Source organism: Schistocerca piceifrons, chromosome 7, assembly GCF_021461385.2.
Source record: "Schistocerca piceifrons isolate TAMUIC-IGC-003096 chromosome 7, iqSchPice1.1, whole genome shotgun sequence".
NCBI classification, from domain to species: domain Eukaryota; kingdom Metazoa; phylum Arthropoda; class Insecta; order Orthoptera; family Acrididae; genus Schistocerca; species Schistocerca piceifrons.
Window position 1 is genome coordinate 35,678,252 of NC_060144.1, and position 27,204 is coordinate 35,705,455.

Sequence of the window (27,204 nt, forward strand, 5' to 3'; positions counted from 1 at the left end):
GTTCTGCCAATATATAAAAAGGAATGTACGAAAATCATGTCATATTTTGATGTGCATGTCAAAATTAGTAAGCGAAACGCAGTTGCGCAGAAAATTTTGATGGCATATAGTAGCTGTATTTAGCAAGATCCTATCGTTTCGAACGACGCGTCTTGTAAGCAGAGATACTTATTTCGGTATAGGAGGCAGTGGGAAAAATCGCTACAGTTAATGACTGGCAAGCGGTGTGTTGTGATATTTGTTTATAATATTTGTATGTAAATTATACAGACGTGTTTCATTTTATGAAAACATTTCACCAATACTCTTACATTCCAATAGCAACTGCTGCTACTTCTCTGTTCGTAGACTGAAAGAACGATGATGTATTTGCCTCCAGCGACAGAAAATGGGCAGTATGAGTGTAGGCTGATTCCAGAACGTTGAGGAGGAAGTATTATGAATAGTGTGAATACATGCAATAGCGCAAAATGAAATAACTTTGTTATTTGCTCAGGAGTCTTCAGCACCTCGGTACTCTGTTTAGCCCGTGTGTGTACCTTTCCGTTTAAAAGGTGACTGGCTGGATCAATGAAAGAAGGAATTGCGTAGGTGAAAGACTATTTTTTGATGCTCCCAGTGGAAAGTAGAGATGTACATCAAACTAAAAAAGAAGTTCAGTTTAGTGTTACTTGTGTAATGTAGAGACTGCGCAAGCTGTAAGAGCGATTACAGTTGTGAGGTAAGCTTTTAGGATTAATTGTTTACAGTGTCTTCACCGTTATAAAGTTGATGATGGTACTACACTTTAGTGGTAGTAAATGATCAGGTACAGCCTATAGCAAATCACACAGTCTGAAAATTGTGATTGTGTAGTTAGCGTAATATTTTAGGGCCTATAAAAATTGTTATGGGCTGGACAAGTGACGAAGAAGGTGAAACTTCAGCCCATGCATCGGAATCAGACAGCCTTGAAGATTTGCGACCACTAAAAAAGGCGAGATATGTGTGGCAGATTAAAGGAAAATATCACCTAAAAAAGTCAGAGGACGAACGTTCAGTTATACGAGGAGGCCCTGTACGTTGCACATGCAGTGAGTTTCCAAGTACAAGTAAAGATGCGCATGTGATTGATCAGCCTCCAGATAGGAAGCCAACAGTATCTGTAAATCCATTCTTTGGCATTTACCCAGTGGAGATGCCACAACCTCACACACAAAATGTATGGCAGCTACACAGGTAATCAACTTATTTTTATTTCAGAGTTCATGTAACTATTGCAGAAGTTAAATTTAGGACATGAATGTAATCTGGCGTCCTTTGAATGGCTTTTAGTACAGTAGTTGCATGTCTGTATTACTGATTATTTATTGGTATTTTTAAATACAGAAAATATCTTTATCCATCTGTGGCTCAGGTGGAGGAATTGTAAACGATTTTGAGAAGTTCTGACTTTGATTTGAAGTAATTACTAGCTTGCTAAATTTAAACATAGACCTGAAATAAAAGCACTGCTCTTGGATTCATTCATCTGTTGTTTCTAACTGACATTATAGCAAGTTGACATTTACCCCATGTGTTCACTTTTACCCCACTGGGTCAGAGGTAAAAGTAAACTGCAATATCATATTGTGGACTGAATATTGATTGGCTGTCAAGGGTAACGAAGCCAACACTTTTCTACAACTTTTGAACATTTCCCTGAATAATTGTACCATTTTTCAATTACCCCAACCAATACGTAATGGAAGTTCCAAAATGAGCAATTTTTGAAAGGAATTTGTTACAAATACCAAAATAAGCACTTTTTGAAAGAAATTTATCAAATAACATTAAAACTGAGACAGTACACATAAAGAGAACACAAAAATATATGGCTAAGCTTTTTTTCCTCATTTGATTTTAAAAGAGGCAAACGCACATTTGTCAAGAGGTTGTAGTCTGTCAAGTAAATGACACGGCGAGCACACTAAACAAGTTATCTTGTATTGCCATTTCGACTGGTCGTAGACTAACATGGCTAGCATGCCCATCAAATGTTGAAAATGGCACTTTGACTGCATACATACAATATTTCTCTATACAAGCCATAAAATCTGTAGTGAACCAATGACGAACCATAGCCTTCCCCATCAACCCATTTGTTGAAGCAGCAGTGTAGTGTTTCTGGGTAGGTAGTGCTCAGACATTCATCAACTCTGAACTGCCCCACCCTTACCCTTACATACTTTCAGTGGTGACAAGTAAGAGTGTTCTGCTGCATCACAGGCCACAAAAGGTTGTTGAGTCTCTACTTGATACAGCATACACCCTATTCAGTTCCTTTCCCTCTTTCCCAACAGCTCCTACTCAAGTTGGATCAGTGCAAAATCCAGACTCATCGCAGTTGAAGACAAAGCATGATTTCCACTAATATTTTAGCTCACATATTTAATACAAATTATTCAGTTCATTGTAGAAGGTCTAAACTACAAATGAATCTCTGGTATTCTTTTGGCACTTCTGAAGGTGCTCAGGTTTCTCTAAAGAAATACACGTGTTGTGTTTCATAAAGGCCTGATACCATGTGGAGGAAGATCTTGGGGATGCTCAAGGCCTAATTTATTCAGTTGTACCCTTTGACCTAAAGAAGAAATTAGAACAAAGCTATGCAAGTCCTGTAGAAACATCAGATTTAATTCTGGGCTCTCAGAAAAATATAAATTCCACCCTCAGTGGTGTATGACTGATATTATTATAACACTATGCACAACCCCATGACACATTGTTTATGGTGTAGGCCTAACTGCAATACAGACACTTTTTAATGTAGGTCCTTGGCATTTTTCAAAATAGGCCTATTATATGGAATATCATCATCATCATCATCATCATACCATTTTACAATCTCCACTCAGTATCTTTACGCAATTACCCCACTTTGTAATTTTGTAGGGGATAATGTTAAACATGCAATCATTTTTATTGAGTGTGAAATTAAGTAATTCCAGTATTATAATCTGATTCAGGACTGATAAAATAACTCTATAAACCATAGATGTGTTCAACTTACCAATAGATAAAGGAAAAAAATACAATTTTCTTTCTTCCGAAGTCTTGAGCTAACAAACTGGTAGACACATCAACATAAAAAAGCTCACCAGTGTCATTCCGTGGTAACTCATATTACGAAGTTATGGTTACAATGTAAGTCTTGGGCAGTTAACAGAAGGAAATGTTTGTATTAAATATTTTTATAAATCAAAACATACTTTATACAGAAAGTTCCATAAACCTGTACCACAATAATTGTTACATTATTATATTTGAAGAGCCCAGGGAAAACATGACGAGAGTCCAGTAAACAAAATTTTTAGAAAAAAGTGGTTTTAATTTTCAAACAAAATCACTGGGTCCTAAACAAAAATAAGTATTATGATGTTACACTGATAAATAACATGTCTGGCACATTTTATTATGTAGGTAGACTTTTTGCATTAATGTAGTATAAAAATAAGAATCTTTATTAGCCGTTCAGTATTTTCTTATACAATGGGCTTCGTCAATAAGTTCAATTACAGTATAAAGATGGTTATATTCTCATAACAATGTATATGTAAATCATATGAAATTTAGTGTAGTACAATAGCACACATTTGGAATTTTATATATTATTAATTTTACGATAAAAAGGAAAACATTATACGGATTTATATTAATCAGGGAGTATTCATGTTGATGACACTATGTCATTATCATATACATGTTGATAACACTATGTCATTATCCTAAGCTATTGATACAAATTTAGGTCCTACTACAGGCAGAGGTACCTTTCTCTATGTTAAAACAGCAAATCTGCCATATTACAATCTTTAAATTCATCAACTGAGCCATTGACCCAATGTTGTCTTAAATTTACTTTTAGATACTGTTTGTACAATTTTAGGGAGCTTATTAAACAGTTCGAGGCCTACATATTTATAACTATTATGTATCTTAGACAGTCTAGAGAGTGGCAGATCTATTGTGCGGTTTCGTCTTGTATTGTGGGTGTGGACAGATGACCTAAGGGGATATTGAGCTATGTTTTCTTTTTCGTGTAGTAAGCAATAATAGATGTACAAACAAGGAACTGTCACGATGTTAAGTTTTTTGAAATGTTCCCTGCATGTACCCTAGGAGATAAACCCACTATACATCGAAGAGCTTTTTTTTTGCCATCTGAAAATTGATATTGAATTGGGAGAATTTCCCCAGAGCATAATACCATATGAAAGATGGGGATGGATATAAGCAAAATATGAATGCAGCAGTAAGTTTTGGCTGACATTACTCCTAAGCTTATAAAGTAGGAACATAGCACGTGCAAGTTTAGAACAGACGTATGTGATATGTTTATCCCAGCTAAGTTTCTGGTCAATCATCATTCCTAGCAGTTTAACAGACATATTTTCTTTGTTTGATACCTTTAAATTAAAGAATATTTCCTCAGTTTTTGTTTCATTTATGAATAGGGAGGTTGCACTAAACCAAGGAACCGATTTTTCAAATATTATATTATTTTTTTCTTGTACAGATTCAAGAGTCTGTCCTGAATTGATAAAAGTTGTATTGTCTGCATAGAGGACTGTTTTACAGGGTAAATACTGTGGCATATCATTAACATACACTACAAACAGGAAGGGCCCAAGTATGGAGCCCTGTGGCACACCTCTTTTTATTGTTTGTGGGTTTGACATTACAGTTGATTCATGTCACAAAAATGTCGTCAAAAAAGATGACTGCCCATTAATTTGTAGTGAAATCTATAAATATATTGTTTGTGTGTTAGTTTTTGAAACAGTTAAAATGTCACTTGATATAAATTGGCCTACATCATTACCTGAAACTAATACAGGGAGCAATGCATAAAATTTTTGGGCTTTGACAGGACAAAATTTTTTCAGGTGCTGAAGGTCATCAAACATTGCTTTTGGAACAGGTGTAGGTCCATCAAATGCTTGTTCAGAAAGGTGAAAGCAGCTGTCAGGTAGAGACCCATAAGAATTGCCATCACATTAGAAGGAGAATTTAACTATGTTTTCACAGAATCAGTTGCATTTCCTGCTTTTTACATGAGACCAAACTTGGCGTTTGATAGCTCCACCAATTCCATCAACTGGCCCCTTCCCGTAAGAAGTTGCAAAGTACTTTCACGTTATTCTTTTGCCATGACTCTTACTTAGAACTTTCAGAGCCTCTGCAATATATCTATTTTTAAGTTAGGAAGCAGGGCCATCTTACCAGATTGTAACTTCCATATTATTTGATAGTTCTTCAAGAAGTCTATCAACATATGGAATGACAGTGTTTTTTGTGTGGTCTAGATTATCAGATACCAACACGTAGGGGGCAGAAGTACCTGAATGCCAAATCAAGGAGTGCACATTGATTCCGCATGAGCATCTGAGACCCTTTATGAAATTTCGTAGACTTGTTTCGGGAGCAAGTGGCAACAATGCTTGCTTCAAATAGTGTCTGTATGCATTGGACAACTTAATTTTTAAGAGCACGTTGTCCAGAAGACACTCATTATCATACCGATTACCTTATTGTTTTTCAATTGGCATATTTTTATCATAGAGTCTACTCTGATGTTCTGTTTCTTACGGAGTTTAGAATGATCTAGGAGATTTGACTCAGCCGTCTTGCCCTGTTCATCTGAGAGCTTCTTTCATACAAGATTTATTTAAGCAACCGGTGTTCTTTGTTTATTATACAATAGCACAATTTCTAGTTTCTTACTCTGTAATGATCATTTTAATGAAATTACTGCTGCATCCGGTACCATTTCATTCCGTAAATTTTCTTTGACATAAGAAACTGAGAGACATCGTAATTTCTCGTTCAGTGTTTTGTTTGCCACAATTTCTCACTGGCGAATTTCGATAAATATTTCGGTAAATTTGGAAATAAATGAGGAACTGCTCCTGGTTTTAGTGACCACCTTGGTCTTGGCATTTTAACTTGTTTACCGTTGATGACAAACAAGTCTGTTTATGTGATAAGTTCCACAGCGAAATGTGAATCTCACACATAACAATGAGAGTCACATCTCTGTCTTTCCGAGGTATTGCTCTCATCGATTGGAAAATTCTACTTTGTTTTTTGGAGGTCTAAAAAAAAATTACTTACTTTCTCTGTAGCCAGATCTGCGTGCTGGGACAACACAGGGATGCATTGTTTGTTGTTCTTCTTATTTTAAGATGGGTAACTGTAACTCCGAACACCACTTTATTACTGCAGCCTTCAACTGCAACATTTACTCACAACACTTTTAAACAAACACACTAAATAAGGACAGACACTACCAACACATACCTCTCACCTCAACCCCCCCCCCCCTCCCCTCACACACACACACACACACACACACACACACACACACACACACACACACACACACACACTCTCTTCTTTTACCTATTCTCCACACACACTTCTTTTACCTACTCTCCAAACTCCACAAATCCAACCCTACAAGTTTCCCTACTGGTACAATGCTGGCACCTTTGTTGACCAACACGTCCAAACTAATGGATACCAACCTTCCTAATGTCCTTGTGTTACAAAACCCACAACCTCTTTCTTAACCCTCCTACCCAGTCACTTTCTGACCCATATTATTTCCCTTTCGAAAGCCAAATCTATCAACAGATGAGTAGTTTTGCCATTGGTACTCACATAGCACCATCCTATGCCAACTTACTTATTGTATTTGACCTGTTTGGCCCAAGGTTACTTTACCATTTAACGAAGGTATTTATATACGGAACGAGCTTGGCAGTACGAAAGGATTGACTTTTTTCAGGCTCATAAACATTTTATTTTTATCTGTTATTACTTTTATGTTGTAATTTTGTGTACTGACACTTTCCATGACTTTGGACATTTGCTCCTCAATTTGGTCCTATGGAACTTGATGTGTAAATAAAATTAAATATCAGTCCTCACTGTACTTTGCCCCTACAGGTAATCCCCTACTTTATGCTGTTGCCCATCTCCCACAAAGCAGATGAGGGGTTGGACATGTGGGAGACTGGCTACATCTGCTGTCTAATAATGGGATAACTTGAGGTGTTTTTCGTATTGTGGGTTGACTGTAAGTGATCGATGTATTGTGAGATGCCAAGTCTTTAAGTGTTCCCCATGAACAGTTACCTTCTTTCCTGTATTTCCTTGCACCATCTTATTTTCTCTTGATGTTGTGGTCCTGCTACGCAGTGCCACATATTTAACCACTGACTTTGTTTCCAGTATGCAGAGGAGTGTGGCCTATAAGACAGCTTGTAGATTTAAGTAACTCACTATGAAATCACAAAATGCTGTTTCCATTATTCTTCTGTATTCAAATTTGTTATCAGCTCACAACTGATAATTAATAATGCTTTTCAGATATTCTTCTGTATTCAAATTTGTTATCAGCTCACAACTGATAATTAATAATGCTTTTCAGACAACATGTTCATACATGATGCTTCAATGCTTCACCAAATCCATAAGTTCATACTTAGCTTGAGATATTCCAGCATAGACTTTAAACAACAATATTCATTTTTGTTTAATGCTTGACCATTGTCATCAGATCCCTTTCTTCTTTGGAGTCTACGGCACCCCCAAAGCACGACTGCAAAGTGCAAGTGACCCCTCACTGGCCAGTCCAAATTACGCATCTGTTGTCGGTACCATGCCCACATTTTTCTCTCTCATGTCTGCACACAAATTCCAACAGATCCAGGCACAGTAGATGGTCTTTACTCTACTGTTAATTGAAGTCACATTTTTCACATGCACATCTTTTATCAATCCAGTAAAAGGAAAGCGAGATATTTTGCTTTGCTTTATAGCAAGATGTACCACTACAGATTCCCCCACTAAGATCAAAGCTGCTGGTGGAATAACGTAAACAACTAGAGACAATGATTTATCTCATAAGCAATCCATAAATTAATGTTACTTTTATATCGAGGTCTCATGTGAACTAAAGTCAGTGTGTTCCTTTCAACATCAAATTAATACATACTATCATCATCAATTTTCTTACACTTGTCACCACGGCATAACCCATTTATTTTCTGACCATGTAAATATTTCTATCTTTGCATTTCAGAAACTTCGTTAGTATTGTAGAGGCAGTTTTTCTCTTTCGTTTTGTCCAGCTTCCACACCATACTGGTTTAAGGTAATTGTTCTAATAACATGGTTTGTTTAATTACTATGAGGTGCTTAACTTAGCCTGCTATTTACCTTAAGGAATTACATGTTGGCATTTCATCTTATCTTACTTTCCACTTTTACAAATCTCAGAATTGTTCTTTTTCAACATCTACTTAAAGAAGAAAAAGTCTAAGGAATCAATTAATCCCGGTAAGCCCATATGCTTTAACTGTTTTGGAAAAACTTTCCTGTTTTCATTCATTTTACTTTTACTAGTTTTGTATTATACACACACACGCGCACACACACACACACACACACACACACACACACACACACACACACAGAGAGAGAGAGAGAGAGAGAGAGAGAGAGAGAGAGAGAGAGTCTGTTATTATTTATGTGTATATAAGTGCTTCTGAATAACATAGCTTATATTAGTATGTCACTTTGTAGTTTCTTAACTTTTATAACTTTCTGCCTTATCTCCACCACCCACCCACCATTCAGATGACATCGTTAATACAAGCTCCAACCATTCAACTTACTGCAGGAAACTGAACATTTTCATGAGAAAGCAGAAAGAATAAAAAGAAAGAAAGAAAGACAACTTCAGTCTATGTCACTATGTCATTTTTTTCATGATCTCCAGCTGTAGCTGTGTAAAAAGTGTTTCCTTATCACTGTACAGTCCAGATAAGAGAAGGGTTACAGCAATACTAAAGATTGTGGAAATAAGTATCTTGTTTTATTGTACTCTAGTATTTTCTTCAATTTTTATAGTAAATCTTTACCTTCCTGCAACAAATTACTAAGATAATGCTATACTTATGTATTTGAAATATAGGTGTATCTGTACCCTTTTAATAGATACACTTCATGTTGGCAAAATCTCTGTAAGATAGTAGGAGAAAGTTGAAAGACAATAGAATAGTCAAAGAGAAAGAAATTGGTCTATAGAAAATTAAGTGAAAAAGTGAAGCAGTTACCTTGGAACTTGGCGGTCATAACACCACCTACTCTACAAAGAGGGCAGATTATCCTGAGGACTCAAACATTTTTGTTGTATTAACATTATAAAGTTTATCATCTAATGTGTTATCTAAATACTTAGACCTATGCAGATGCCACTCAGTATAATTCTTATGTGTACCCCATGAACTATTGTAGTATTTAGGATCTAATAACTCTAGTGTCAGTTTTTCTTGTAAACTTGTAGACCAATATTTTCTCCTAAATTTTTCCTGAAAATCTCCCCACGATTTAAATTCCTGTGAATGAGCTGTTCTCCATTTCGCTGCACCAGCTAGTAAATGTTCTTGTGTGTGTGTGTGTGTGTGTGTGTGTGTGTGTGTGTGTGTGTCTTGGTGTCTGTATATGTGTGGATGGATATGTGTGTGTGTGTGCGCGAGTGTATACCCGTCCTTTTTTCCCCCAAAGGTAAGTCTTTCCGATCCCGGGATTGGAATGACTCCTTACCCTCTCCCTTAAAACCCACATCCTTTTGTCTTTCCCTCTCCTTCCCTCTTTCCTGATGAGGCAACAGTTTGTTGTGAAAGCTTGAATTTTGTGTGTATGTTTGTGTTTGTTCGTGTATCTATCGACCTGCCAGCACTTTCGTTTGGTAATTCCATGTGGAAAAAATATATCTAAAAACAAAGATGATGTGACTTACCAAACGCAAGTGCTGGCAGGTCGATAGACACACAAAATTCAAGCTTTCACAACCAACGGTTGCTTCATCAGGAAAGAGGGAAGGAGAGGGAAAGACGAAAGGATGTTGGTTTTAAGGGAGAGGGTAAGGAGTCATTCCAATCCCGGGAGCGGAAAGACTTACCTTAGGGAGAAAGGAGGACAGGTATACACTCGCATACACACACACATTCATCTGCACATAAACAGACACAAGCAGACATTTGTAAAGGCAAAGAGTTTGGGCAGAGATGTCAGTCGAGGCGGAAGTACAAAGGCAAAGATGTTGTTGAATGACAAGTGAGGTATGAGCGGCGGCAACTTGAAATTAGCGGAGGTTGAGGCCTGGCGGGTAACGAGAAGAGAGGACATACTGAAGGGCAAGTTCCCATCTCCGGAGTTCTGACAGGTTGGTGATAGTGGGAAGTATCCAGATAACCCGGATGGTGTAACACTGTGCCAAGATGTGCTGGCCGTACACCAAGGCATGTTTAGCCACAGGGTGATCCTCATTACCAACAAAAACTGTCTGCCTGTGTCCATTCATGCGAATGGACAGTTTGTTGCTGGTCATTCCCACATAGAAAGCTTCACAGTGTAGGCAGGTCAGTTGGTAAATCACGTGGGTGCTTTCACACTTGGCTCTGCCTTTGATCGTGTACACCTTCCGGGTTACAGGACTGGAGTAGGTGGTGGTGGGAGGGAGCATGGGACAGGTTTTACACCGGGGGTGGTTACAAGGGTAGGAGCCAGAGGGTAGGGGAGGTGATTTGGGGATTCCATAGGGATGAACTAAGAGGTTACGAAGGTTAGGTGGGCGGCGGAAAGACACTCTTGGTGGAGTGGGGAGGATTTCATGAAGGATGGATCTCATTTCAGGGCAGGATTTGAGGAAGTCGTATCCCTGCTGGAGAGCCACATTCCAAGTCTGATCCAGTCCCGGAAAGTATCCTGTCACAAGTGGGGCACTTTTGGGGTTCTTCTGTGGGAGGTTCTGGGTTTGAGGAGATGAGGAAGTGGCTCTGGTTATTTGCTTCTGTACCAGGTCGGGAGGGTAGTTGCGAGATGCAAAAGCTGTTTTCAGGTTGTGGGTGTAATGGTTCAGGGATTCCGGACTGGAGCAGATTCGTTTGCCATGAAGACCTAGGCTGTAGGGAAGGGACTGTTTGATGTGGAATGGGTGGCAGCTGTCATAATGGAGGTACTGTTCTTTGTTGGTGGGGGTGATGTGGACAGACGTGTGAAGCTGGCCATTGGACAGGTGGAGGTCAACGTCAAGGAAAGTGGCATGGGATTTGGAGTAGGACCAGGTGAATCTGATGGAACCAAAGGAGTTGAGGTTGGAGAAGAAATTCTGGAGTTCTTCTTCACTGTGAGTCCAGATCATGAAGATGTCATCAATAAATCTGTACCAAACTTTGGGTTGGCAGGCCTGGGTAACCAAGAAGGCTTCCTCTAAGTGACCCATGAATAGGTTGGCGTACGAGGGGGCCATCCTGGTACCCATGGCTGTTCTCTTTAATTGTTGGTATGTCTGGCCTTCGAAAGTGAAGAAGTTGTGGGTCAGGATGAAGCTGTCTAAGATAATGAGGAAAGAGGTTTTAGGTAGGTTGGCAGGTGATCGGCATGAAAGGAAGTGCTCCATCGCAGCGAGGCCCTGGACGTGCGGAATATTTGTGTATAAGGAAGTGGCATCAATGGTTACAAGGATGGTTTCCAGGGGTAACAGATTGGGTAAGGATTCCAGGCGTTCGAGAAAGTGGTTGGTGTCTTTGATGAAGGATGGGAGACTGCATGTAATGGGTTGAAGGTGTTGATCTACGTACGCAGAGATACGTTCTGTGGGGGCTTGGTAACCAGCTACAATGGGGCGGCCGGGATGATTGGGTTTGTGAATTTTAGGAAGAAGGTAGGGGTGCGGGGTGTTGGTGGGGTCAGGAGGTTGATGGAGTCAGGTGAAAGGTTTTGTAGGGGGCCTAAGTTTCTGAGGATTCCTTGAAGCTCCGCCTGGACATCAGAAATGGGATTACCTTGGCAAACTTTGTATGTCGTGTTGTCTGAAAGCTGACGCAGTCCCTCAGCCACATACTCCCGACGATCAAGTACCACGGTCGTGGAACCCTTGTCCGCCGGAAGAATGATGATGGATCGGTCAGCCTTCAGATCACGGATAGCCTGGGCTTCAGCAGTGGTGATGTTGGGAGTAGGATTAAGGTTTTTTTTAAGAAGGATTGAGAGGCAAGGCTGGAAGTCAGAAATTCCTGGAAGGTTTGCAGAGGGTGATTTTGAGGAAGAGGAGGTGGGTCCCGCTGTGACGGAGGACGGAACTGTTCCAGGCAGGGTTCAATTTGGATAGTGTCTTGGGGAGTTGGATCATTAGGAGTAGGATTAGGATCTGAAACTTCCTGGCAGATTAAAACTGTGTGCCCGACCGAGACTCGAACTCAGGACCTTTACCTTTCGCGGGCAAGTGCTCTACCAACTGAGCTACCGAAGCACGACTCACGCCCGGTACTCACAGCTTTACTTCTGCCAGTACCTCGTCTCCTACCTTCCAAACTTTACAGGTTCGCAGAAGAGCTTCTGTAAAGTTTGGAAGGTAGGAGACGAGGTACTGGCAGAAGTAAAGCTGTGAGTACCGGGCGTGAGTCGTGCTTCGGTAGCTCAGTTGGTAGAGCACTTGCCCGCGAAAGGCAAAGGTCCCGAGTTCGAGTCTCGGTCGGGCACACAGTTTTAATCTGCCAGGAAGTTTCATATCAGCGCACACTCCGCTGCAGAGTGAATATCTCATTCAGGATTAGGATCATTTTTATTCGTGGCAAAGTGATATTTCTAGCAGAGAGTACGGGTGTAGGACAGTAAATCTTTGACAAGGGCTGTTTGGTTGAATCTGGGAGTGGGGCTGAAGGTGAGGGCTTTGGATAGGACAGAGGTTTCGGATTGGGAGAGAGGTTTGGAGGAAAGGTTAACTACTGAATTAGGGTGTTGTGGTTCCAGATTGTGTTGATTGGAATTTTGAGATTTTGGGGGGAGTGGAGCCGGAAGTGGGAGATTGAGTAGATGGGAGAGACTGGGTCTGTGTGCAATGAGAGGAGGTTGAGGTTTGCTGGAAAGGTTGTGAAGGGTGAGTGAGTTGCCTTTCCGGAGGTGGGAAACCAGGAGATTGATAGTTTTTTGAGGTGGAGGGTGGCGTGCTGTTTTAATTTGCGGTTGGCCTGTAGGAGGATGCTCTGAACAGCCGGCAACTCTGCCTTTAAATATGTGTATGTGTGCGAATGTATACCTGTCCATTTTTCCCCCCCTAAGGTAAGTCTTTCCGCTCCCGGGATTGGAATGACTCCTTACTCTCTCCCTTAAAACCCACATCCTTTCGTCTTGCCCTCTCCTTCCCTATTTCCTGACGAAGCAAGCTTGAAATTTTGTGTGTGTGTTTTTTTATTGTGTCTATCTACCAGCACTTTCCCATTATATAAATATAAGTATAAATAACTATATAAATAACAACTGATAATTAACAAAGCTTTTCAGACATGTTCATAGATGATGCTTCAATGCTTCACCAAAACCAGTTTGTACTTAACTCAAGATAGCCTGGCATAGACTCTGTATGGCAACCTTCATTTTTCGTTAGTGCTTGACCATTGTCAACAGACCCCTTTCTTTCTTGGAGTCCACAACACTACCCAAAGCAAGACTGCAAAGTGCAAGTAACCCATCACAGGCGAGTCCAAATTATGCATCCACCGTCGCTTTCTGTGCTGTGCCTCCATTTTTCTTTCTCCTGTCTGCACGTAAATTCCACAAACGGGCACAGTAGATGCTCTTTACTCTTCTGCTAATTAAAGTAACATTTTTCAATTGCACATTTTTCATCAGTCTAGCAAAGGAAAGTGAGACGTGTTGCTATGCTTTATAGCAACATGTACCACTACAAACTGTGCAACACAGCAACATCTGCTGCACTTGAAAATAGCCTGTAAGGTCAAAATTGGCCAATTGTGCAAAATATAATTAAATGAATACTTCTCAAAAACAGCTGAGGTGAAAAACTTCAAAATGTATCCTATACATCTCACCCATAAACAGATCTGCAATGCCAGCTCCTCATCAGACACTAGTAGACCTGTTAGCCAGCCACTAGCCAGCACTCCTTCGATCACCCCGTAAGATCCTGGCCTTGAAAAGCTCAACCACATCCTTCACCAGGGCTTTGGCTACCTTTCGTCATGCCCTGAGATGACAGATATCGTATCCAAAATCCTACCCACATAACCCAAAGTAGTGTTTCGCCACCCATCCGACCTAAAGACTATCCTTGTCCATCCCTATTGCAATCCTGCACCCTATGGGTCATTTCCTTATGAGCGAATCAGTTGCAAGATCTGTCCCATACATTTTCCCTCATCTGCTACCACAGTCCAGTCACAGGTGTTTCCAACCCTACGAAAGACAGGGCCACATGTGAAATCGGCTGTGTTGTGTATTAGCTATGCTCAGTTACTGTGGAACATTCTATATGGGCATGGCAAGTAACCAACTCCCTACTCACATGAATGGCCACAGCCAAACTGTGGCAAACCACAAACATGACCATCCAGTTGCCGAACTTGCAATGCACCGAACACAAATGACTTCTGCAGCTACTTCACTATGTGAGCCATTTGGATACTCTCTTCCACTACTAGGTTTTGACCTCAAAAAAGCGTATGACACTTCTTGGAGGTACAACATCCTTTGCCAACTTTCATGAATGGGGACTATGTGGACACCTACCACTTCTGATCCAATCCTTTCTCGAGGACCAGCATTTTCGTTATCGCATTGGCGATGTCATGTCTGACTGCTATGTTCAGGAGAATGGGGTGCCCCAAGGTGGTGGCCTCAGTGTCACATAGTTTGCCATTGCTATCAATGGCACTTTTTCCACAGGACCTGTCAAATGCTCTTTGTTTGTGGATGACTTTGCAATCTTCTGCTCTTCCACTGATGAGGCAGCTACATCTGACCATTAGGAGGCTGGAAACCTGGACCCAGACAACTGGTTCTAGATTACCACCCGAGAAGACTACATGCGTCAATTTTAACCATGCTCATCGGAGTTTGTTATTTGACTCTAAATTAACTTGGCTTCCACACCTGAAAGACCTATGAACAAGTGGCTTCCAGGCATTGAATATTTTGAAATGCAGTAGCAGAAAAACATGGGGAGCTGACAGGTCCATCCTCCAGCAGTTTCATAGGGCATTTGTTCCATGACACTTAGATTATGGCAGCATGGTCTGTGGATTGGCCTATCCTTCCTACCTCAGTATGTTAGATGCTGTCCACCATGAAGGCATTCGGATATTGACTGGAGCCTTTCAGACTAGCCCAGTTCTGGGTCTGTGTGCAGAGGCTGGAGAACCCCCACTCTGGATTCGGTAATGTATCATTTGTCTCGACGGACGCTGAAAATCTCAGCTTGACCTCGGTTGTGGACATTTAGTTCAGTGATCCAACCCACCTTTGAACAACTGTTCAGGAATCGGTCCCATGCGACCAAGCCATTTGGTATACATGCTACAGACACTCTCAGTGATCTGGGTCTCTCAGGCATCAAAATACACAGCCAGTGATGGACCGCATTGCCGCCTTGGCATCTTCAGGGGCCCAAAATGATTTTAAGCTTGACACAGTATAAGAAAACCTGTACTCCAGATTTTGTTTTTACAACTTAGTTTTCGTCCATTTTAAGTACATACCACAGTTTTATCATTGTTTAAACAGATGGATCGCAGCAAGAGAATGCTCTTGGTTGTTCTGCTGTTTTCCCTGATCGGGTTTTTGAAGTGCATCTTTCAGAACAATTTACAAATTATGATGCAGAATTATATGGCATTCTGATGTCACTGGAGATTGTTCAGACATTACCGTACAGGTTTCTTGTCCTTTCAGACTCTTTTAGTGCACTGCAAGCACTTCACCAAGTGTATCCAGTGGACCTGCTGATTAACCTCATCCATGACTCCTTACAGCAGCTCAAACGCCGTGGCAAGGTGGTGATTGCTGGATATCTGGCCACATTGGGATACAGGGCAATGACATAGCCGACAAAGCTGCCAAGGAAGCATGTTGGGAGAGTGTTGTCCATAAATGTCCCATCCTGTTGCATGCCATCATCTCATTTTCTGACAGATGCATCAGTGGGAGACTGAATGGTTGCAGGTGACAGACAACAAACTGCGGTCATTCAAATCGACCACAAAGGCATGGCGGACTTCCATGTCAGCCTCGCCACTGGAAGGAGGTTCTGCTTACCAGACTGTGCATCGGGTATAGCCCTTTAACACATGGCTTCCTCCTCCGGTGGGAGGAACCACCACTCTGCGAAGTTTGTGGCATGCCGCTTTCAGTTCAGCATATTGTGGCTATGCGTGTCCTACATACTGATATTAGGGCAGCCCTCAGTCTCGCTGGAGACCTGCCAACCACCCTCGCAGATAACGATTCCAGTGTTACAAGGGTGGTGAAATTTTGTGAACTGTCATGCCTCATCCTTAAATTGGTGGGAAAGAGCGGAAGACTTTTAAACTGCTCTGCATGTGGGGACAGCCTTCGTCCCCACTTGTGAGATTTGCGTGCTGAATTCTTGTCAGGGCGCTGATGACCATGATGTCGAGCACCCCCTCAACCCAAATCATCCCCATCATCATCATCCAGCACTAGGTAGGAATCTGTTTCCAGCATTTCTTAAGCTCTACCAGTTCTTTTGACCTAAATTTCCACTAACCTGTTTCCCACTGCCTCAGCTTATCTTTTTCATTCTCTTTTCTGTCCATATCACTCCTTCGCTGTCCAGTTTGTGTACTGTCCTCTCTCTCTCTCTCTCTCTCTCTCTCTCTCTCTCTCTCTCTCTCTCTCTCTCTCTTTTCCTCTACCCCCCCCTTTTCCCTTCCTCCTTGTCCCACTCCCTCCCCCTTTTACAACCCCTCTTCCTCCTGTTTTCCACCCCACCTCCTTTCTTTCTTTCCTCCCTTCTCCCATTCCCATTGCTCTTCCTCTGTCTCTTCGGTCCCCATTCGTCCTCTTATTTCCTCCCCTGCCTCCCCCTAACCACTCCCTCTTTCTGTCTCTCATACACTCTCCTCTCTAAACTCATCTCGGGCAACTGCAGAGTGATCTGTGGAAAGATATAGCTCACACTATCCAACTACCCCCTCCTCGCCTTGTGCATTCCTCCCAGGGGGCCCACAGCTCTTTTCTGGATACGTGTGTGGCGTGCTCAGGTCCCCAAGTTATTGCAGCCTTTCTTCTTTACTGGGCTGCTTTACCTTCCCCTTCCTTCTCCTTCCCTGTCCTTGATCTTTCACTTAGCCCCTTCCTTTCCCTCTCTTGGTGTTCTTATTTATGTCGGCCGAGCTAGCCTCCAGACTTCACTTTGTCTTGCGGTTTTGGTTTGTTTGCTTTTCCTCCTCTTTTTTGACTTAATTTTTCTGGTCCCCCTCACAGGGTTTGAACTTTATCTATAAAGCTGAAATATGTACTGTCAGCCAGATGGGGAAGAACTCCTCCATAGTGTCTTTGGCATGGTTCCTCTCCCCTTCCTCCTCATCCTCTCCTCTCTCATTTCCTCCTTCCTCTCCCTCCCCACCAAAGCCCTTTTGCTTTCTTGGTAGGTCACCAGCTTGGTAGCCAGTCCATGTGGTGGGGCTGTTATGTATCCATCTGGCTGAACCCCATGACACCACAGGGATCCTGCTGCTGGTTCCTGCACTGTGAACACCTTGTGCAAGTCTAGGAGTGATTCCCCATCCTTTTAGAGCACCAGAACTCCCAACAACAACCGTCCAGACAGGTAGCTGTTGCTGCGGCTGGCTGATACCAATGAAGTGAGCCCCTGTAGGGAGTGGGTGGTACCAGGGTGGATGTTTGGCACATGAAATGTGTTAAGCTCCCTGCCACTCATCTGTGGCTGCGTCTCTTCCTAGGAATAGTTTTGTCTCAGTTCTTGTTTTTGCCTTCCTGGCCTTGCCCTTCTTGGCTACACCCACGAAGGAGGGCCGCCAGCTTGAGGCGAAACCCTTTCCATGGTTCCTAACACATCGAGGATAAGTTCAGGGAAGTTGAGTCCTTAAGCAAGATGAGATCTGTCTCCCCCCTTATAAAGACAACGTCTACCACTGTCAGCCTTCCTCCGTGCCTGTGATCATTTAGGAGACGTCCCAGTGAATATCACTCCTCGCACAGTATGACACAGGGTTTCATTTTCCATAGGGACTTATCCTCCAATCCGACTCTCCTCTACCTTTGCGTCAGTTACGTCTTCTCCTCTTCTCCCTCCCTCCTTAACCCCTTCCTACCTCCCCTCTCCCCCCTGGCGCCTTCCATCCCTTCTCCTCAAGGAACTGCCCCACCCCCTCCTCCTCAGCCAGAGAAGTCATCCCCTTCCCTTACTGATAATACCAGCACCTTCTCTCTCCCTCCGAGGATAGGGCTTCCCTGGCTTCCCATGGGGCTTTGCCACCTCCTCCTCATCCTGAATCAGACACAGTTTTTATAGATGTCAGCCCATCCTCATCAGCGATGACCACTGACTCAGTGACATGACCTCCCCTTGGCTTTTTTTTCTCACCTGGGCTCTTGCCACACAACAATCCAGTGGAATGGTAATGGATATTACTGTCAACTACCAGAAATTTAACAACTCCTTTCCTCTTATTCTGCATTTTGTCTTGCTCTTCAAGAAATGCACTCCTGTGATGATAACTCTCAAATATTTCATGATTATCAGGTGCTCTGTCAGAACCTTGATGGCCCTGGGATAGCATCTGGAAGGGTCTGCACTTTGTTTCCCACCGATATCATTAGTGACTTGATCCCCCTTCGTACCAACCAGGAAGCAATAGCAGTACAAGTGCAAATGACCCCAACAATCACCATTTGCAATGTCTACCCCCCTCCACGTAGGCCGCTACCTTATGTTGAATTGTCTACTTTAATACAGCATCTCCCACCTCTGTACTTCCTCCTCAGGGACTTCAATGCACTCCAACCCCCTGTGATGGAGTGCCACTTCAACGGGTTGGGGTCTTCTAATTGACCAATTTATTACAGACTTTGATTTGTGTCTCCTCACAAGGGAACCTCCCCATCGCACCCCCCTCAGATTTGGTTATAACTTGGCGCAGTGGATGGGCCTTGAAAAACTGAACACAGATCAATCGAGAAAACAGGAAGAAGTTGTGTGGAACTATGAAAAAAATAAGCAAAATATACAAACTGAGTAGTCCATGCGTAACATAAGCAAAATCAAGGACAGTGAGAGCTCAGGAGCGCCGTGGTCCCGTGGTTAGCGTGAGCAGTTGCGGAATGAGAGGTCCTTGGTTCAAGCCTTCCCTTGAGTGAAAAGTTTAATTTTTTATTTTCAGTTTATGTGACAAACTCTTATGTTTTCATCACTTTTTGGGAGTGATTATCACATCCACAAGAAAACCTAAATCGGGCAAGGTAGAAGAATCTTTTTACCCATTCGCCAAGTGTACAAGTTAGGTGGGTCGACAACTTATTCCTGTCATGTGACACACATGCCGTCTCCAGTGTCGTATAGAATATATCAGACGTGTTTTCCTGTGGAGGAATCGGTTGACCTATGGCCTTGGGATCAAATGTTTTCGGTTCCTATTGGAGAGGCACGTCCTTTCATCTACTAATCACACGGTTTTGCGGCGCGGTCGTAAAACACAGGCACTAAACTTATTACAGTGAACAGAGACATCGATGAACGAACGGACGGATCATAACTTTGCGAAAATAAAGAACGCAAATTTTTCACTGGAGAGAAGATTTGAACCAAGAACCTCTCGTTCCGCAGCTGCTCACGCTAACCACGGAACCACGGCACTCCTGCGCTCCCAGTACCCTTGATGTTGCCTATGTTGCACACGGACTACTCGGTTTGTATATTTTGCTTATTTTTTCATAGTTCCACACAACTTCTTCCTGTTTTCTCGATTAGTCTGTGTTCAGTTTTTCAAGGCCTATCCACTGTGCCAACTTATAACTAAATCTGAGGGGGGTGCGATGGGGAGGTTCCCTTGTCAGTGATAGTTCCCCTACCTACTCCAGTACTGCTCATGGTACCTTTTTTGCTACCCATCTCTGTCTCCTCCCCTGCTCTCGTGGCTTCCCTGTATTGGTCACCCCATGATGATCTTTGTGACAATAAGCACTTTCCTGTGATTCTGTCATTTGCTGCTGACAGGCCCACATGTTGGGCATTCTGCAGAGCCTTTTTATATGCTATGAAGTGCAACACCTCTCTCTCGGATCACATTGCTATGTTCATGCAAGACGTCTCTGCTACTTTTCTTCCTGCCACTGGGACTGCTTGTCCCCCTATCCACAGGTTTCCCTAGTCCTCTACTGGTACTGTGGTTGACCAAGGAGTAGCAGCTGCTATCCAGGAGTGCTGACAGGAGCTGCAACAATTTAAATGACACCCTTCATAGACCAACCTTATCGCTTTTAAGAATCTCTGTGCTAAGGCTCGCTACCTTGTTAAGCAGAGTAAAAAGGAATGCTGTGAGCACTTTTTTCCTCCCTGGGGATGTACCTTTTCATCGCAGGTTTGGTCCAAGCTCCATTGCCTTCTGGACCACCAGTAACAGTCAACTGTCAAGGGTCTCATCTTACAGGGTGCTCTGTGTACTGGTACATTGTTCCCTGCAGAACACCTCACGACACACTTCGCGACACCATCAGCTTCCTATTCCTATACTGCTACCTTTCTCCGGCACAAACACCGAGTTGAACAAACAGTCCTATGTTTCAACCTCGTCCAAGCCAAATCCTGTTATGAACCCATCACTGAATGAGAATTCTTGCAGCTTCTTATTTCTTCACAGGATACAGCCACAGACCAAATTCCATCGACCTAACACTTGGATGTTACTCAGAGGCAACATCTCCTCAGGGTCTTAACTGCATTTGACTCACAGGTTCCTTCCCCTTGCAATGGCGAGAAAACATAGTAATCCCCATCCCTAAGCCCGGGAAGAACCCAATATCTCTTGACAGCTACTGCCCGATTAGCCTGATGAATGTACTTTGTAAACTGCTCAAGAGAATGATTAGCTTCCAATTACATTGGGTGCTTGAATCTTGGAGCCTTTCGTCTCCGTATCAGTGTGGCTTCTGGGAAGAATGATCTCCAACTGACCATTCACTCAGATTGGAAAGAGCAATGTGACAGGCTTTTACAAACCTCTGGCAGATTGTAGCAGTGTTCTTTGATCTAGATAAAACGACAACATGGCTTGGCTTTGTCATATTTTAGTTACTGTCCATGACTGGGGCTTTCCCAGCCTCTTTCAGAGTTTTATCTGCATGTTTTTATCCCTCCAACTCTTTTGGGTTCAGGTTGTCACTTCACTCAACACCCCGCAGGTCCAGGAGAATGGTATCCTGCAGGGTTCTGTGTTAAGTGTCACATTCTTCCTCATCACCATCAATGGGATTTGTGACCTCTGTTGGGCCTCTGGTAACTCCAGCATTGCAAGTCGACAATTTTTGCAACTGGTGCATCTCCCACTTGGTAGCATCTGCTGAACACCAGCTTGAAGGCGCTATCCGATGGGCCTCTGCATGGGCACCCTCCCATGGCTTTCAGCTCTCTCCCTCCACAATGCGGGCTATGTATTTTTGCTGTCGACCCATAGTACACCTGATGCAGAACCTTGTTATGCGACCAGCACATAGATGTTGTACCACAGACCCATTTATTGGGCCTTATTTTTGATAAAAAGATGTCGTGGCTGCCCCACGTTTGCCACTTGAAGACTGCCTGCATGCAGAAGCTTAATGCTCTCTGCCTCCTGGTCCACACATCTTGGGGTGCAGACCCTGCTGCTCTTCTCCATCTTTACTGCACTCTGGCTTTGTCCAGACCAGATTATGGTTGTCAGGTATACAGCTCAGTGGCTCCTTCCACTCTGAAACTTTGTGACCATGTTCATCATTATGAGATGCGACGCGCAATCAGTGCCTTTCACATTAGTCCTGTCAGCAGTCTCCTCTTTACGAATGTGATGGGGCCAATTCCTGGTTTCTTACGCAATCACCATTTGACAATTCCCTGACCATCCTGTGTACCCTGTCCTCTTTGCAACTGTTGGAAGTCTACCTCCTGATATCTACCCTTGGATGGAATTGGCGGTTGGAATATGTCATACTTCGGGATCTCCACTCACTGGAATGTGCAATGTGTATTTCCTCCCACACCCCTGCTTGAATGGTGCCTAGACCACAGATTAGAACCGACCTATTTATTAGATCATCATAAGGTCTCCGTTGCCCTCATGATACTCCAGCATCTTGTACATTCCATTCTTGAAGAGTTCCAGGGTGCCACAATCTTCTACATTGATGATTCTAAAACAGTAGATGGCGAAATACACTTTTACATCTCCCACTGGCATGGCACACCATTTACTGCTGGGATCATGTAGTTCATGTTCACAGCGGAGCAGCTAGCCATTAACAGGGCCCTCCATTGTGTTTCTCAGGCCTCTCTCCACAGTGTTTTAATATGTACCAACTCAATGAGTAGCTTGCAGGCTATAGACTTGCTACTCATGTCACTCTTTGCTATCCATGACCTCCTCTCTGCCCTTGGCTGTGCCACGTGCTCCGTTGTCTTCCTCTGGGTCCGAAGTCATGTTAGCATTCCAGGGAATGAACTGGCTGATTGTTTGGCTAGAGAGGTAGATACTTCTCCCCCATTTCCTTTGATGATTCCAGGTGCAGATATGCGGATACACATCAAATCCCTCTTTGCCTGAAAGTGGAATGATACCTGGTGCACTACCACTCCCAGTAATAAGCTCCGCACCATCAAGGAGACTAATGCAGTTTGGCACCTTTCCTTCTACTGCTCTCGGAAGGAGTCCACTGTCTTATGCCATCTAAGTATTGGTCGTAGAAAGCTCACCCACACTGTGGCTGTGGAGCCAGACTAACGGTATCCCATATACTGGTGGGAAAACCTCTTATTTTAGTCCTTTATACTAAGTATAGCCTTCTAGATTTCTTGTCTTTAATATTAGCAGACAATTCACAGTTGGTTGAACTTGCCCTCAGTTTCCTATGTGAAAGTGGTTTTTATTTTCAGTTACAAGGTTTTGCTCTGCACCTGGAGCAGGGGCAGCTTGTTTGTGGTTAGGGCCTCCCTTCCTGTTTTCTAGGTCTGAGACCCATGACTACTCCCCCATGCAAAGACCACTCTTTTATCCATCGGTTTTTCCAGTTTCTAGATTTGATGTGCCCTTTTATGTCTTCCCCTGTGTGTGTTTTAACTTCTTCACTTTGTCGTGTGACACCTGTGATTGGACCTGCCCACTTCAGTGGACCCTGTATCTTCTGCAAGTAACATTTGAATCAAGGGGACTGATGACCTCGCTATTTAGTCCCTTAACCCCCATCTATCAATCAGTCGCTTCGTGCTTTCTTCCTTACACACTCCCTGCCTCCATCTGCCCAGGCAACCGCTCTCAATAATCGCTGATCAACGGTCAGTCTCACTGCTGTCCCGCGCGTGTGTGAAGGTGTGCACTTTTGCTAGAAAAAGAGCAAGAGGTTGAAAGCTAGTGTAAGTACTCTTTTCTGTAAACCTTACATTAAAGTCTCCATTTTGGTAAAATTTGACTCCAGACATACCACACTGTCTAACCTACAAACTTGCTAAGCCCATTGCATTCATTAATGCAGTAGAATCCCACCAAATGGTGAGCACTCGGACAACTTTGTCAGTTTAGACTCTGAATGAGCTCAGTGAAGCCAAGGTTCAAAAGATGAAGACCAGCGAAAGCCATCAGTCCTTGTAACCAATAACTTTGTACAATACACTCTTTAACATTGTGTGAAGTGATGACAGAATGTAGTGTGTCATTGGAGATGGAAGATCTTGTGAATAAAGTTGCTCATAGATGGATAACTCTGCCTGAGTCCACGTGTTTATCTAGCTGCTTGTGGAACAGACATGGATATCTCTTTCAGACCAAAACCACTAAAGTGAATCACGCAGACCCCTGATCAGAACCACCACCAGACTATGCCAGCTGGCATGTCCTTTCAGCTATTATAGACACCGGGACCAGTTTCCAGAAGGCTTTCAGCCAGCCACGGCTCAGTCTTTCTGTAATACTTATAAACGAGTTGCGGTTGGAACCAGTAGTTATGTTTGGAACCAACAATAGAAGCTCAAGGACAAGAGTGTCTCCCTTGAAGACATTTGCTTTCCACCACATGTTGGAAGCAAACTTTTGAAAGCCCTGGTGGGAAGCAGAATTGTGCAGAGTAATGGTGTTAATGAAAGCAGGAAATGACCTGTGAGAGTGCCGAGATATTGCTCCGTAAGGCTGACTGCCTGAATGTTGAAATAGTTATGTGGAGTGGTTTGCAGCTTGCAAAATGGAATAGTCAGCCAGCAGCCCTCGTAGATGTATCAGCAATTTTTGGGCTGCTTGGGGCAGAGGTGAAATTTCGAAGTGTGTTTGTGAAGTTGGTAGTCAGTAGCTGAGCAAGTTAGTTTTTCAAGTATTGAAAGCCGACAAGAATTTGGAAGTGTGTTCTCATACATGGATATGGAATTCTGATTGAGTAATTTCCAGTTTTCAGAGTGCGTGCTCGTGCTCATGCTCATTTTCCAGAGGGTTCAGATTAATTGTGGAGCCATTAGCTACTCTAAGGTGTGTTTAATGGATGAGGGCTTGGCAAGGTCTAATTGAAACCAACAAATTCCATTTGATTTAGTGGAAACTTGAAGTGTGGTATTTCTTGTGTCTTTCTCACAATTTACTTTCAGCTGTATTCCTGTCGATTAATCATTAGAAGTTGAAGGGAGTCAGCTGGAGGTAGTATTTGAACTGTTAATAGTGTATATTTTCCAGTCTAAAGGTCAGATTGCAGAATCGTTCTTAAACTAGTTGAATTGATGCAGGGCATTTTATTAGTGATGTATGAGTAGTGACAATTGAAGCTCTGTTTTAAACTAGTTGAATTGATGCAGGGCATTTTATTAGTGATGTATGAGTAGTGACAATTGAAGCCCTGTTTTGAGTCAAAGTGAGCCTGGCAACCCTTATTTAAACAGGTTTAATTGTGTAGCAGTACAGAGGATTAACCTAGGGATGCCAGTAATTGTTTCTTAGTAAATTTATGGAGTAATACATCACATAGTCTCTCACACAGCACATAATGAAGAGTGAGTGGTTTGTGGTTGCAGGCACAAGTGGGACATCATGCACAAAGTGGGAGCTCCAAAGATGAGATGAGGGGAATGTTTGAGGATCACCAGGTTATTTTGTTTACCAATCAATATCCAGTGTTCAGATTATGAATCTGCACATGGTACATCCATATCAAAATGAATTTATTAAGGTTAAGAGAGAGACTTACTACAATAAAATCAGTGACATAGGTTCAGAATCTAGCTCAGTGTATTCAATGACAACACCTAAGCAAGCTGAACAGTCCTTAAAATTGCCAAAAGATGGAAGAATTCTTTTTTACATAGAATCCCTGTAACTCCAGCAAAGGTATTGCCACAATATTATGGGTATTGACAAATAATGATTGTTGAGTGAATAGTCTGAAGTAGGTGTAACAGATGTCAGAAATATTATAATCCCAGCCAATGGCAAGTTTGGAAAGACTGCCTATATTGTGATTTTTCAATTGGCAGAATTTCCCATAGCATCATCCCATTTTTATTTCTGGTCCTTTGCCTTCTCCCAGATCATCTTTGTCCTACTTCTTGCCTTCTCACACCCTTCATTGGAAGTATGCCTTTAGTTATTTTTTTATTTATTTCTCAGTGTAAATTTATCATTTTCATTTCTGGATGTCTCATGATGAATCACAAATACATTTGAATCTTTACTTCTATCCTTTCAGATGGCAAGCAAGGCAAGTGGCACGCTGTTTTGTGGACAACACTATAAATCGTGTTCTTGAAGACATGGGCTTGGTACCACTGCCTCCTGGAAATGTTCCTCCTCCACCGCTTCTCGAGGATGGCACAGAGCCAAGTTCAGTCGACAGCAGAGGAGGTGGACATACTGAGCTAGAAGATGAAGCTGTACTGATGGCAATACACAGTCATGGTCTGCAGCGGCCTTCCACATTGACTCAGCAGCAGCGTCACCGGCAGACAGTTCCTGTGTGTTCAGCCCCCACAGAGCCTGTGGTAGCTGAACATGGTGATTTCCTGGATGCAGCAGTGGCTGTTGCCATTGAAAAGAAAGGGCTTGGTACTTTAGCAGCTGCCACTGCTGCAGCTACTGCCGGTGCTGAAACTGGATGATACAACTGATATGTGTTAAGCACCATACTCTTCCCTCTGCAGTTGCTTTTCAGCAGTTTGAATGACAGAGTTATAGAGATATTAAATGATGGTCAAAGAATTTGTGGAGCCTCTCAAATAGTTTAGCTTTCTTTGTTACAGAGAAATTGATGACCTGCAGTGAAATTAAATGTAAAAAAAAAAAAGATCTAAATTACTAACTGCTTACATAATTTCAGTGCTCTTTTAATATGAAACGTTAATGTAGCTACTTATAAGGATGTATACTTGAACATACACATGAATGAGAATGCTTGGATGATAGGTAAAATTTTCATTTATATTTTGATAATACCAATTGGGAAGGTAGACAATGAAGAAACATTGCAAGACCAGTAATTTTCATTTATATTTTGATAATACCAATTGGGAAGGTAGACAATGAAGAAACATTGCAAAACCAGTATTTATTGTTCAGAGCAACCCACTTCACATTATACATCACAGTTCAGTAATGGCAGGTATAGATATTAACTTCCTTAGATGATATGCTTGTATACGGGGCACTAATACTGTTCCAATATTGGAACGCACTGGGACAGTTTCATCTGATGATCTCTCACTTAATTGTGTTGAGAAATATTTATAGCATGTAGTTGTGACATACTGTTCCTTTGGCTATCTATATTTGTAATTCTTTATTACAGCTACAAATGAAGTTTCTTCTAAGGGCTTCTTTCATATATGGACAGCTTCCCTAGGAGCTTCAGATATGCATTTGGAAAAATGTTTTTCTGATAATATAGTGTGTGACATTATACTTTACAGTCAGTTGCAGGCATCATAGCAAATTACTAAAAGATGCTACCGGGTATGTGTTATGGGAATTGCAGCAGTGAAAAGGCATGTCATTGCTTTCTTTGCAGTACCAGCAGACAGAATGATTTTTCTGTTTCATCTTGTTCATTGTGACTGCTTTCTGTAAATTTCTGAAACACTTGTGTATACGACTAAGTGAATAAACAGATCTTTGCATA

The 27,204-nt window shown here is 42.4% G+C and overlaps 1 protein-coding gene across 1 annotated transcript; it reads left to right on the forward strand.

Annotated features, from left to right (window-relative positions):
- The first annotated feature begins 45 nt into the window (after nt 1–45).
- LOC124804682 lies at nt 46–27,204 on the forward strand. The gene is made up of 2 exons (XM_047264931.1): nt 46–1,218; nt 25,780–27,204. Exons 1-2 carry the CDS (start codon nt 890–892, stop codon nt 26,186–26,188), a joined length of 738 nt encoding a protein of 245 aa, XP_047120887.1. The 5' UTR covers nt 46–889; the 3' UTR covers nt 26,189–27,204.